Source organism: Perca flavescens, chromosome 17 (assembly GCF_004354835.1).
Source record: "Perca flavescens isolate YP-PL-M2 chromosome 17, PFLA_1.0, whole genome shotgun sequence".
Classification (NCBI taxonomy): domain Eukaryota; kingdom Metazoa; phylum Chordata; class Actinopteri; order Perciformes; family Percidae; genus Perca; species Perca flavescens.
The window spans coordinates 24,573,314-24,588,070 of record NC_041347.1 but is presented as its reverse complement, the minus strand read 5'-3'; the positions used below and the strand labels follow the sequence as shown (position 1 = coordinate 24,588,070).

General features: G+C 39.8%; 1 protein-coding gene across 1 annotated transcript in view; it reads left to right on the top strand.

The window, feature by feature from the left end:
- Nucleotides 1-2,254: 2,254 nt before the first annotated feature.
- Nucleotides 2,255-14,757, top strand: part of srbd1 (S1 RNA binding domain 1) — a 52,996-nt gene continuing 40,493 nt past the window's right edge. Inside the window, exons 1-13 of the mRNA XM_028603917.1 lie at nt 2,255-2,355; nt 2,829-2,899; nt 3,205-3,604; nt 3,749-3,988; nt 4,658-4,824; nt 5,536-5,653; nt 5,814-5,952; nt 6,375-6,471; nt 6,679-6,865; nt 11,986-12,089; nt 12,766-12,873; nt 13,143-13,300; nt 14,407-14,497. Of these exons, the coding sequence (XP_028459718.1) occupies nt 2,829-2,899; nt 3,205-3,604; nt 3,749-3,988; nt 4,658-4,824; nt 5,536-5,653; nt 5,814-5,952; nt 6,375-6,471; nt 6,679-6,865; nt 11,986-12,089; nt 12,766-12,873; nt 13,143-13,300; nt 14,407-14,497 (1,880 nt within the window). The 5' untranslated portion in view covers nt 2,255-2,355. The remainder of the gene's footprint in view (nt 2,356-2,828; nt 2,900-3,204; nt 3,605-3,748; nt 3,989-4,657; nt 4,825-5,535; nt 5,654-5,813; nt 5,953-6,374; nt 6,472-6,678; nt 6,866-11,985; nt 12,090-12,765; nt 12,874-13,142; nt 13,301-14,406; nt 14,498-14,757) is intronic.

Sequence of the window (14,757 nt, the reverse complement as noted above, 5' to 3'; positions counted from 1 at the left end):
GTTTTGGGAGTGCCCCCCTGTTGTATGGTTCTGGCAAAATGTTGCCTCAGAACTGTCGACATTTGTCTCGGGGACAGTATTAGCGACAATACCAGTTCTGTTACTGAATGACACTTTTTCACTACAGATTTCTAAATGTCAGAAAAGGATAGTCCTTTCCGGGCTCATGGCTGCAAAGAAAATGGTGGCGGTGCGCTGGAAGCCCCCACACACTTTGACCATTAAGCAATGGCTTCTGACCTTTCTAGACATAGTTTATATGGAACTTTCAACCGCTCGTATCAATAGTGCTAGACAGCTGAATGTAGATATGTGGCTTTTAATAGCAGAGACGTTAAAAGGCCGACTGCAATTACAGCTGCCAGCCCACGGGGTCCTGGGGAGGGTGGGTTGATATTGTTTTAAGTGTACAGCTTTTATTTCATTTTAACTCATTACTGTAATGTAATTTTGTTTTTATTTAATTTATATATATATATATATATACAGTATATATATACAGTATATATATATATATATTTTTTTTATTATGTGTGGGAAGGAGGGGGGTGGGTGTTACATGTATGTTCTGTTACTTGTAACATACTGTTGGTTGTGGATGTGTGTTGAATAAAAACATTTGATCACAAAAAAACATATCTGAATGAAATGTCACTCAATACTCACTGACTGTAGAGTCTGTAGAGTGCACTTTAGTGTGTCGACTGCTGCAGTGTTTTCATGCTAAATAAAAATTACATTAATGCAACTGCTTTGGGGTCAATTCTTAATGTAAACATTAATACTTTTAATAATGCACCAGGTTAGAGGATTTCTTGCAGAATCTCTTTTACATCCAAGCAAAATTGGTTTTGTAAGTGAAATATCCCTAATCAAATTGATATTGAATCACATTGGAAATCGAATCAAATCGGGAATTCAGTGGCAATACCCAACCCTTTTTTTATTATAAACATTTAAACCCATTCTGCTTCGCGATCTCCTGTGATCATGTCTTCTTAACACTCTGTATATCTATTATTTATGTATGTACAGTATATGGAAATTCTGGGAAATTCTGTGCGGATGCATGTTGTACTTGCAGACAGGTAATTTTAAAAGGCTAAGACAAAACTAGTAAAGCTTTTGCTGTAGCTGTTCCACAATTATGGTAATTTGATTACAACTGCCTTGCTTCTCACAATGTGGACAAACAAGTACCATATAATTATTGAGCCAAGACAATTGGGTGTAGTATTTTTAAAAGTTTTTTTATTTGTTTTCACTTTCACTTTTGAGGAACAAAAAAGGTAGACTACATTAAAAGGGAATCAACAGTCGTCTGGCATTTGAGAAGCAGTGGCAAATTAAAGGAAGTGTGAGCACAGTGGGGACAGGGGGATGTGGTGAGACAGCTAAACATTTACAGTAAGTCAAAAACAATCGATCAAATACAAAGATAATTAGTCTTAGTTATTCGTAGTGATTGACAGAAGTTGAAGTTGAATTGAATTTGTTTATTTTGCACAATAAAATCAAGACAACAGTAACACAAGAAAATAAAATCATATAAGATAAAGATTGTGCAGGTGAGATTAAGAAAACCCCTAGGGGCTTAGAAGGAAGGAAGAGACGGAGTTCCCCTGTCCTCTTGTATGAGTTAGACCATTTACGGACAGAACAGATGGGCAGTGGATGCTGATTTTGAAATCAGTCTCAAAGCTCCTTCAACCCTCAATCATCATGGTATTTGATCAACATATCAAACTCAGGTCTGTTGTATCACAATCTGAGCTAGATATGATTCATCACACTGTAAGGCTGTTGACCAGGTCCAGCATGACGACTCCCATCACTCCCTTCTTATCCTTTTTACATTGGCTTCCTATCATGTTCAGGATTCATTGTAAGATTCTTGTTCTTACAGAGCCTTGCATGGTCAGGCACCTGAGTACATCTCTGACCTGCAATCCATATGCTGTAGGCCCCTTAGGTCTTGTGATCAGGGCTTACTGGTTGTCCCCAGTGCTTGTGTCATGTTTGCAATTTATTTAACTTTTATTTTACTATTTTTATTTTATTATTTTTTATTGCGTGTTCATTTTTCTTTTACTCTATTAAATAAACTCATCAGTGTGAAACCAAAATGATTTATTTTTTTCTTTTTTAGTCTACTGCAGTAGACTCCAGGCCATTGGGGGGCGGTAAAGGCCTGTAAGCTAACTTGCCAACCGAGGAGGATGAAGGTGTTTGCCCTTTAAGTCTTTTAGATGTTGCCATTGGTTGAACTCGTACTGTTACAGGAAGCCGGCATTGTGCTTCACTACCTACTATTTTCCAACGCAATACGCACAAATAATCTCAACATTTTCAACGGTATGAAAGTACCACGTATCTGTTGCGCTTTCTGTCTTTCGGGAAGATAGTGTTACGCATAGATGCATTTAACTATATGCCACATTGATGTGCCATTTAACCAGCAACTTTGCTAGCATCAGTGTGGAGCGCCAAATTTGAATTAACAGCCAACGCTAACTTAACCTAACCTTGGTTTTTATAGCTAACTTCGACAACTTTTGCAAGTTCATGTCTGCTTCAGTAACATAAATTCAATGCTGCTGCACGTAGCATGTTCTTGCTCTCTGTTTAACTGTCATTTGCTGGGTTACGACATATAGCTAGCTAGCTAGCTAGCTTAACTGGAAAACTGAACGCTAACGTTAAACCGCTGACAATTTAACGTTACTTTTATTATAACCATTACGAAGTCACTTAACGAAGCTACATTATTTAACGGTAAGGTTACAGCTTTGATGTAACGCTAGCTAACTTAAAACCTTTTCCAACAGATGATGCGAAGACCCCGAACAACAACGGCCAAAGTTGTAGAGAAAAGAGATGACGTTATGGACTCAGACTTGTAAGTGATTTTCATTTATTAATTTTCTGCATTGGCAATCTGTTTTCTGCAACAACAGCATATTGGTGTTGGTCACGGGTGCAAGTTGGTGTCTGACACGGCTAATGGAGACAAACATACGCATACCCACCTTATTAGACTATGCAAATAAGAATATGTAATCCATTAGAGACACTAGCCTGTGTTTATAATGGAGGAGAGCAGGTAAACCTGGGGAAAACATACAAAATGTACCTGAAAGAGCTCAATCCTGTCCATGTATTAGAATTAGCTGATTTACCACTTTGTTTCTACTCTATTATCAGGTCCTTTTCCCAGACAGTGAGTAGTGATGAGGATAGTGATGAATGGAGGCCAGCAGAGCCAAAGCCAAAAGCCCCCAGCAAGACTGCCAGAGCCCCTGCAGCAGCCGGGGCGAAGAAAACAGCTGCCAAGAGAACTGCTAAACCAAAGGAGCCAAAAGCACCCAAACAACCTAAAGCTCCTAAAGTTCCTAAGCCAAGAGCACCACGCAAAACTGCAGCAGAGCGAAAAACACAGGCCCCCAAAGTTCTGAAGGGTTCTGGTGCATCTGGATTGACTGGAACAAAGAGGAAAAATATTGATGAAAGCAAAAAGGATGATAAGGCTGGAGAAGAAGAAACGGACTGTCCGGAGGTAGAGAGGACAGAAGAGAGTGGGCCTAGTATCAGAATGAAGGAGGAGGTAAGACTGGTGGATATATATATATATATATATATATATATATATATATACACACACACACACAAACAATGTATTGTCATATTCTTTTTTCAATAATTTGTAAAAAAAAGAATTTGTTTTTCTTTCTCTTGTTTTTCCTTGTAGAGGGTGTCATTTATCGTGTCAGAAGCCCATCAGGCAGACAGATGGGCAGGCGAGGGGTCATCACTAGCTGGCCTTAAAGCAAAGAAAGAAGAAGTGGAGGAGGAGAATTTCACTTTTGATGAGCCGTGTCAAAAGAAACAGAAGACCAGTGGTGCCTGCTTGGGACAACCAACTGCTTTACCATTATCAGAAGCACACACTCTGAGGAATGAACTCAATATGAACTGGGACTTGATAGAGGTATTGTAGAGTTTGTCGGTGTGGAAAAATGTTTCTCGGGCCAAACAGCAACACTTAAGTGCTTTTACATTCACATTTCAACCTCTGTTAGGTTAAGCTTACTTTAGAGGACACTAGGACACTTTTGCAATTGCCAACATGACAATTAATCAAACAGCATTAATGTTGTTGAGCTGTTAATTGGGACATTACCTTTTTAACAAAATTACCTTGGAAAGTTGGGTTGTGTACAGTAAGGCTCAAAGAATGGGAGAGGATGGGGAATATCAACACGTAGCTTAACACTTTATCATTGCATGTTGTTCTCTTACATTACTAAAAACACTCAAAGTCTCAAGCCGTTTTTAAGTTTGGGAGTTATACACCCCAGTGTGTGCGTGTATGCGTATTCATAGTTGCTTATAGCTGAACAAAATTACAACAAAACAGTCAAATGACCCACCACCCACAGTGAAGGAGAACATACATGTTTATCACACTTGCGTAATATTTTTCATAACCGCTCTCTATACTGTAAATGCGCCAACAGATACTGGCTCGAACATGGACAAACATTTCTTTCTATTTAAAGTTAACCCTTGGATGTTATGGGCAGTGTCTTACTGCTTAATTATCTATTTGTGTATATGGATGTACTGTTTTAATATCTATGTGTGTCCTTTCCCTCAGCTGCTGTCCAATCTGACATGTGTGGAGCGATGGGTGTGTGTAAATATCATTCGGCTGCTTCGTGAGGACAACACGGTTCCGTTCATGGTGCGCTACCGCAAAGAGATGATTAACCACATGGACGCCGATGCTGTCCGAGATGTCCAGCTGGTATATGAAGAGATATGGTCTGTAAATGAAATATCTTAAATTTAACCAAAAAACAAACTAACACACCTCATTATAACTCACTCATATTCTTGCCAGCATGAATTTACTGCATGTAGTGGCACACTTACATTCAGAGTTTCGTTTATACAGCTGTAACAGGGTTTTTCCTGGCTCAGAATGGGCCTTTGGGGGGGTGACTACACACGGAAGTAAGCATGATCAGTCTGCGTACGGTAAAGGCAATGAGTCGGTTTTACCTTATTTGACAGAAATCTATGCATTTACCTGTTATTTTTGACAATTTGATAAACAAAAATGTATATTATGCTTGAGTAAATAAAATTTAACTGTATGAGTCCCATACAGCCCGACTCTGGAGACAACAACTGAGATTAGCTCTCATATTTATGTTCTGTTTGTTGAGTAAATTGCTCTCGAATGTTGTGGGTGGGGCTAAGTTTGGCTGGCATCCAGGCCAGGAAAAACCCTGCTGTAACCATGAAATGTTTTTTCATATGAGCTGAGGAGAATTGGGTTAATTTTCAGACAGCATATTTGACATTGGCCACTAGATGGTGCTAGTCGTCAAGTTTTAAGGCCCGAAACGGTAACGTAACAGTGTGTGATAGTTTTTCATGTGTATCACTTTATCTTGTGTCTCTGTGTTTTAATTCTGCACTTTAGATAATCTTTTTCTTTTTGTACATTTATGCGTGTGTGTTGCTCAGCTCTCTAGCCAAGAAGACCCAGTCTGTGATTCAGACCCTGAAGAAGGACGGGGTTTTGACAGCTGAGCTGGAACAAAACCTGAGGAGCTGCCGATCAGCTGATGAACTGGATCATGTGGTCAGAATCACATTTTTATGCTATAGAAATATGTGTCATTTGGAGATCTAATTTTTGGTTGCAATATTAATTATCTAGACTTTTCATCCACACCTGAATGTGGTTATTACACCTCTCCTTGCCACTCATCTCGGTCTGGTGTTTCTGTCTTTACCTGTAGTATTCTCCCTATAAGAAAGGCAGTAAGCTGACGAAGGCTCGCAGGGCCAAAGCACTCGGCCTTGAGGCGGCCGCCTCTGCACTCATGGACACACCGCACACTCTGGATTTAAGGGCATGGGTAAAACCTGGTACAGAAGGTAAGACATAAACATGTCCACACACATTTTTAGACATTAAATTAAACTGAAGGTTAGCATTATGCTTGGACAATAACCCCTTGGACCTATTGTCCTTGTGTCAGACTCATGAAGAGAATATTTTTTACTTAATAGATCACATTTGGTGAAATTACTCACACTAGTTACTTATTATGGACAGATTTGTTGGGGATATTACATGAATTGGTTAGATATTTTTTACTTTGATTCAAATGGTAGAAATGTTAAAGATTTAGATAACACATTTATCCACAAACGTATACAATTACATTTAAATAAAGTGAAAAATGAAACATTTTGTTGAAATTATATTTGCTCTTACAGACTTGTAGTGCTTATTAAAGGTCCACAACAGTATTGTTTTTAAGTACACTATGCATGTGTTTCTGTGTGTGTGTCAGGTCTGTCATCGCTGGAAGAAGTGTCTACAGGTGTGGAGCATATCATGGCTGATATGATAGCTAAAGACCCTGAGACACTGACCTACGTGAAAACATTGTGAGGACATATCTGCATGCACACAGCATTTTTAATTTTCTGTGATGATTGGTTTTATTTTTTTTGTACTGTGTTGCATTGACATTGTTACCAGAGTACTATTTTTTTTTTTTTTTTTTTTTTTTTTTTTTTTTTAAAACCTACTTTTGATAATAATACAGTTCCCTTCTCTTTCTTTCCCTATGTGTTTCTCTCTTGCTGTGTTAGGTGTGAGAACAGCTTTGTGACTATCCAGTCCTCTGTGTCCAAGTCGGCACTAAAGGAAAAAGAGCAGGACAAGTCTGTCCAAGGCCACAAAGCACCAGGGGCCCAGCAAAATAAAAACAAGGACATTGACAAGTTTCACCTCTACGTTGACTTCACCTGCAACATCCACCGCATCCAGCCCCATCAGGTAGCAAGACAAAACAAGGCATTTTCCTTCAAAATAAAATCACCAGCCTTTATGGTATAAGGGTAAAAATAAGCTTTAAGAAAATACATACGAAATGAATTAACATGAACAAAAACTAAACTAATTATTAAAGTATGCTGGACCATACTTAACTGCACACCTGTATCGTATGTTTTGCCTAGACTGACGCACGCATGTGCGCACGCTCACACACACACACACACACACACACACACCATCTGTTTGTGTTTGTGTCATTTCTGTCTGCTTCATGTGTACCGCTTCTGAATGCTAGCCATGTCAGTCACAGTTAGCCTTGTCTGTGCCTCCATATTTACCCCTCCTGTGCCCTGCTCTGCTTCCTCTGCTCCCCCTCTGTCCCTCTAGTGACTAGTGGGTTACTCAGAGTTGGTCCCGGGCCTCATGTGTCACCACAGCTTCCATCACCCGCTGCCTCTCTGCCACACCACACTCTGGCAACCGCGCTCTGCCCTACAGTCATACAATCACATAAACATACATGCATGCACACACACTTGCTCACACACAAGCACACCCTGAAAGTCCCCTCATTCTCTCCTCTTAACATATGTGACATGTCCCCTGCCGACATGCCATTGGATTAGGAGGCTTTGATTGACAGGCGCTCTCCTGTAGTGACAGCTACTGCTGCTGGGCCCACAGACAGACGGACGGAAGGATGGGGAGAGGGAATGGGGGGGTGGTAAAGGGAGGGAGAGAATAAACAGATGAGCGACGTCGAGGTGCGTCTGTCACTTGATCTCACTTGCTTTGCTCTTATCTGCCTCCCTCTCTTTTTTCTGACTAAACATCAGGCCTCCAATCTACTCCACACCTCCCCTTTTCCCCTCCCCTCTCCTGTCCTGTGAACAGAGGCCTTTAATTCGATGACTCGCTTTTGTCATGGAGCATAAATCCACAGGCTGCTGTGACCCTGCTAGCTGTCGGATTCCGGCTAAAGTGAACCTTTTCTAGCCGTCAAGTTGTCGGCAAGGGGGTGCAGGTGGGAGATGTGTTTTGACAGGAGGCATGTGTGTAAGCAGTAAGCACACACTTGCCCGTTTGCTTTAGCACATTTAATAAGACCTGGCTCTGGTGGTTTGTTAAAAGAAGAGGACGTGGTATTTTATGAAGGGAGCGATAGAAAGATTTTAGAGTTGGTCCAGTGAACATGCCTGTGGTGGCAGACAAAATAAATCTAAAAAAAATTACATCTGTAATATTTTAGGTTTAAAAAGGTATACATATTGGAATGATACAGGAAATAGAATCTAAATTAAGGTATTGCCAAGTGTTAATTGATTAGACAAATTCATACACAGCCAGTAGTAAGAGTAAAGAAGGATGAAACATTAATTGTCTGCTTCAAATGCACTTTGGGATACATTTTCATTTTCACTTAATCTGCAGATATTTTCTCTATTGATTAATTATTTGGTCTATAAAATGCTTGCTTGTTTTGTCCGACTAACCGTCCAAAACCCAAACACATTAATTTTACAATCGCAAAGAAAATTTTTTTTTGCATTAAAAACGATTAATTGAATCAATTAATCAAAATATTTGCCAATTAAGTTTCTGTCGATCCACTAATCGATTAATTCATTTCAGACCGAAAAAGCGTTTTCTATTATGGCGACTTATGGAATATAATAAGGTCCCTGTTGTATGCCTTTATAGAATTATATTACTGTATATAACAGAAATTAATCTAAAGTTAGTGTATACAAGGCTGTGATATTAGGTCTTCAAGCCATTTGACATATCTAGTTGAGATGCTTAGCTCAGATTTAATTCTGTCAGATTTGATTTGAGGTTTTCTTCTTCGGGTACACATTTACCTTATAGCTATTAGCAGGCGGTACGCTCTGAAGTATGCCAAGGCAGATTTGTTGAATGTGCAATGGTCTAATTTTTATGTGATTTGCGTTGTGATCAAATGGTAGTTTAGCGCTTCAGTGTGGGGCTCGCCTGCAGAGGAGCTTGGGTAAATGGAACTGTTTCATCAATTAAACACTTCTTTTTGATGGACAGGTGGAGAAAAACCAGTTTATTTGCACTGTCACTCACATACATTAAGTGTGTGTGTGTGTGTGTGTGTGTGTGTGTGTGTGTGTGTGTGTGTGTGTGTGTGTGTGTGTGTGTGTGTGTGTGTGTGTGTGTGTGTGTGTGTGTGTGTGTGTGTGTGTGTGTGTGTGTGTGTGTGTGTGTGTGTGTGTGTGTGTGTGTGTGTGTGTGTGTGTGTGTGCACGTTTTGGAGGACCTCAACAACCTCTTTTCCATTTCAAGAATGGACCCCACCCAAAAATATATATAGTGGGATACTATTGTCATTAGTGGTTTTTCTGGCCTGTTTAATCTCCTTCTGTCATCTTCTTAGTAAAATAAAATATTTACAACTGACATAATGAAATAACTAATAAAACATTGGGTAAAGCCACATTTTACACTTTGATGTACAGTTAGTGATAAATGAAATACCTCCTTCCTCATTCTGAGCTGAAGTTGGTTTCATGATCGACTGTCAGACTCCGTGCTGTGTGTTTATGGATAAAATAAGGGTGTAAAAGAGACTGGAGTAGTAAAGAGATTTTCCTTTTATGTTTGTTTAAAAGACCCAGATCCCTTGTGGTGACTTATCCTCATGGATATTTAGAGAGTCAATATTTATCTGGATTCCTACTTTTTCAAGAATAATATTCACTAAATGTAGCTTAATTCCACATGCTTCACTAGTTGTAGTTAGGGCTGCTCGATTATGGAAACAAATCATAATCACGATTTTTTTGGTCAATATTGAAATTACGATTATTTAACACGATCTCTTTTGGAAAGATTTTGCATTTATTGAACTTAAAAAAACAGTGAAACTGTTTAACAAATGGTGAAAACTGTGACATTCATTCAGAACACAAGACAAAATAAGGGTTTACTTGCAGCCAGGTCAAAAAGTGTGCAAGGCTGTGAATCTGTGTCTCTGCATGTGTGTATCTTTTTGTTTATCCTTGATACGTCGGATAGATGGATGTGTTGATGATGGTACTCCTCTAAGAAAGGGTGAAAGAGAGAAGGAGACAGAGAGAAGACGTTGGCTGACTGCCCTCCCTAGGGGCCTGGTGGAAGGATGAAGGGGCATCTTGGAAAGACGTTCTGTCTGGTCTTGTAAGGGTTTGGCCAGTACTTAGCCACATGTCACTCCTGGCCCATCTAACACACAAACACACGCTTCTCACTCTCTCACATCACCCTTTCTCTCAGATCACCCTCTTTCTCCCACCAGTGACCCAACCCAGGCAGAAACTGAGAGATGTGCAAACATCAGTGAGGACAGTGGCCAGTATCCAAGGAAAACAGAACAAGGACACAAATAACACAACTGTTGAAGACAGCCAAATGTTTAGAATTTTGGTGGGGCATTGTTGCATTAACTGCACTTAGGGTTTAGCTACAAGGCAAAGAGAAGATTATTTTTGTTTAGTTTTTGGTAGTTAAATTATAGGATGCTCAGAAGCATACGTTTGCATTAGCATGCAGCAGTGCTTATGTGTATTGCTTTAAAGTGTGTGTTTCATGAAACAAATGGAAGGATGGATTTTTGGCAAATGTTCTATATCAGTTACAAAGAACCTGCATACAAGGCCACCTGCTCATCAGATAATCATTCACACTCCGATGCGCAGCATCTGGGACAACTCGGGGTTCAGCGTCTTGCCCAAGGACACTTCAACATGGGACTGCAGGGCCAAGGATCAAACCACCAACCTTCCGATTGGCAGGCAACCGCTCTACCACTGAGCCACAGCTGCCCCAGATGATTTAAGATTGAAATAGTCTTTCATTCATGCACCATAGCACTGTGTATAGACAGTTTTCTGTATGGTATTGTGACAATAGATGTTTTGGTGTGAGACTTTCAACTACTGCCATTTTGTTGTTTTTCTGAAAACATTGGTTTATTGACCATTACTTATTTTTTTTTACTTGATGATACCCATAGAGTTTTCAAATACTTTTTTTTAATCCCCACATTCAACAAACTAACAGCGTGCTGGGTGTAGGAATGGTAGGAATCGGTCATGCGTGACCATCATGTAAACACCGAATGTCATTTTTTCATTACACAAAATGGTCCTAAAAAGATTGAACAGCGAACCCTGAGTACACGCATTTAGCAAGCCAGTTTTGTATTTACTACTTTAATTTTTTTATTTACTACATTCCTTTCACTCTTGGCCTTTCCCACATGTTCAGAAAATTCATTCAACAGCAACTAAACTTTGATGATGAAGATTGTTTGAGAAATCTCATCACAGTCAGTGCAACAGCCCAGGGCAAAAACATGCCAACAGAAGAGAAATTTAACTTTCATCATAATTCAAGCAACCTCGCTGCATTAATTCTCTGCCATGCCATTAGCTGTGTTTTGTATTTGTGTTTTTTGTGAGTGTGTGTGTGTTGCATATGGGTGCAGCACATCAGAGGGTACTGCTGAGTGGTAATGGTTGTGGCACCACGTGTGTGAGTGTAGGTGGGGGTAGGCCTTGCGGTCTCAGTGCTGATGGTGGCGTAGTGGTGGCATTTGTCAGCTTGCTTCTTCCGCTTGGTTTCCAGATTGACGTCTTGTTTCTTGGCCCTGTTTTGTGGCGGGCTAAAGGTTCCCCACTGAAAAGGTCAGACACTTACTACAGTTTGCTTAACCGCATGTAACAGTTCCTCTGAGGGGGGACTAGCACACAACAAAGCAGGCCTGGCTACAGGATATACTCCTAGGCTCATCACTTTTACAAGCACGTGTGCGGAAAGTTAAAATATTTAGTTTTTGTGCTCGTGTGGAGAGTTCGGTGCCTGACATGTTTTTTATACATATTCGTAGTGTATACAGTAATCTTGTCTAACCCAAATTAAGCCTTATGTGTATGTTTTTACCCTTTGCTTCCAAGTTAAAACACATTCTGAAAATGAAAATCACCACCTTTTAGATTTTAATGCTTGTGGCTTTGTAAAAAGCGTTGTAAATTCAACTGACATTTTAGTAACAAACTGCAGCCGTTTTGCGCCAAATAAATAAAGTGTGTGTGTGTGTGTGTGTGTGTGTATAGACCCTGGCAATCAACAGAGGGGAGAGTCTGAAGATTTTGACGGTGAAAGTGAACATTCCCGACAAGGTGAAGAGTGACTTCACTCGGTGGTGCATCAACAACAGGTCGGAAATGCAATCACACACACGATATTTGGTAATAAAGGATTTACAGTGAATTGGTGCAGAAATCCTGACCATGACAATACTTTCCAACCAGCCAAATATGAAAGCTCCTCACTTTTATACAAGCCATTCATTTGTCAATGATTGTTTTTTAGGTTTCCTCAGAGAGGATTTTACCTTGAGAAATAATGAGCAGAAACTCAAACAATTTAAACTACATTTAAACTACAGTTTAAAGAAGCGTGGTCAAAAAAAGACTGCTGTGTCAAATAGTTTTTTTAATCATACTTAAATTGTTCTTTTTTTTTTTCTTTTGAATTTTAGGTTACAGAAACATTAAATAGAAACAATACAATACACACAATACCATTTTGTTTTTAAATTGGAGCAGAGCTTTGCTGACATATGTCCTCAGTCAACTAATCTTGTACAAATAAAGGTTAAATAATTAAAATTGCTTAATATTTAATCATCTGTTTGAAAGAAATGTTCTGCTAATAAAACACCTAATGCACCAGTTGCAACCAATTGCGCAGACTGGCTCTTTTTGTTGTGTGGGATGGGATGTCACTGCTGACTAGAAAAAGTCACAATTACTTTTACTAGATTGTATTAATCATTGGAAATGACCCATAGAAGAAAAATTTTCTTTTTTTGTCGCCCTGTTTTAATGCAGGTGGAGGCAGAGGACATTTGCAAGAGATGAACTTCGCACAATCGTCAAGAAGGCAGTAGAGGACTCTTATAAAAGGCTTATTCTGCCTTTTGTCACTAGAAGTTACAGGTATTTTAAGTGTGACTGTTAATGTGCATGTGTGCTCTCAAGGCTTTTTTTTCCACTTAACTGATTTACTCTGTGTCCATATTCCCTCTTCGTCTTTCCCCATCCCTCACCTCTTCCTTTCTTTCCTTCTGTTTTTTCTCTTTATTTCTCTTTACCATCACCATACAACTGTCCTCCACATATTTGTCTCTGTTTGTTCATATCTTCCCCCACTCCTCTGCCTATCTTTCCCTCTTTCACCATTTCTCTCTGTCTCTCTCTCTCTTTAGGACTAAGCTGACAAGTGCAGCAGAGAAGGAGTCAATCGCCATGTTTGTGCGGAACCTCCGTCAGCGCCTATTGGTGTGTCCTGTCAGGGGCTGTGTCATCATGGGGGTGGACCCTGGCTTTAGACATGGCTGTAAGCTGGCAGTTCTCTCCCCCACTAGTAAGTGACCACATAGTGTACTGAACTCCTGAAACCACCTACTTTTGCATCCAAAACAGTTTGAGCTCTAATTCTGCTAAGAACAAGCCATCGTCTTTATTACACTCTTTTTGAAACCTCTAGACATCATAGTGGATAAAACTGACTGTCTGTCTGAGAGGCTACAGCGTCGGGTTGGATCACGCATGTTAATCATTGTGGTTGACAGCAAACACAGGTGTATCCTGTGCCACTGCATTGATCTAAAATCAGTAATACGAAGTACAGCTCATAGGCGTCAGATATGTTACTCTAACATAAATTATAGCTCTACTACTTTGTCCTAATTCATGTTTTCTTCTATTCATGCATTTAATTGGTCGTTGATACATCCAATTAGCATAAACATAAATTGCGTTTTTAGGAACAGAAACAATTCAACAGTAATTCAACGGTATTTTTCTATAACTGTAACCTATTAATATCTATTATATTATCATATTAGTATCTACTCTATCACACTATTAAAGCTAAAGTGCCACTGCAAATTAATGGCTAATGGCCTATATTTGGTGTGTGTGTGTGTGTGTGTGTGTGTGTGTGCATGTCAGAGACTAGATGCCAGTTGGCATGACCCTGGTGGGTGGATTATGTGTGTCTGCTGTACTGTACTGTATGCTACAGCATTTGCCTCAGTGGGTGTGGCTTCACACTGTGTAAGGATAGGTACCACCCTCTGGGTGACTGATTGTGTGGCCAAAAGTCACACTGACACACTTACAACAGGCAGACACAGGAATATATTGGGTGTCAGGCCCAGCAGTGTGTGGTTACCGGTTTGGTGGTTCCTAGCTCACGTGACTTCCAGTCACAGAGCTGTCCATTTAGAGCTACACTCCTCATCTGAGGAAGCAGCTAACTGTCAGGTGCTGGACTTCCTGTGGAGGCTTAGGCAGTAAAGATGTGGAATTCATCAATTATTTGATTGATTTCGGGCATTGCTGCTTCGTCGTACAGCATACAGTGGAGAGACATTAGCTGATAATATATAGCTTAGTCTCTTGAGCCCCCCTCTTGTCATCATAATTTTCTCTCTCCCTCTGGTGTCTTCATCTCCCTGCTCTCAGGTCAGATTCTCCATACTGATGTTGTGTACCTGCATAATTCAGGCCAGCAAAAAGAAGCAGACAAACTGCGCCACCTTATGATTAAATACAGGTACTGCTGCTTGTGTCTAAATAGTCACTGTTAAAAGTATACAGTTTCAGTTGAGTTAAATACAGGGTTGAAAATCTAGCATTTCAGTTGTTCACTTTCCAATCTACATGTATGTAGCAGCAGTAATAACATAGTAGTGCTACTCAATCATCTTGTCTGTTTTCTGATTTATCACTGAACATAATATTAAACGGGGAACCTAACCTCATTTTTAAACCGTTATGGTTGTTTTCATAATCCTCATTGTTCTTCTCCTCTTC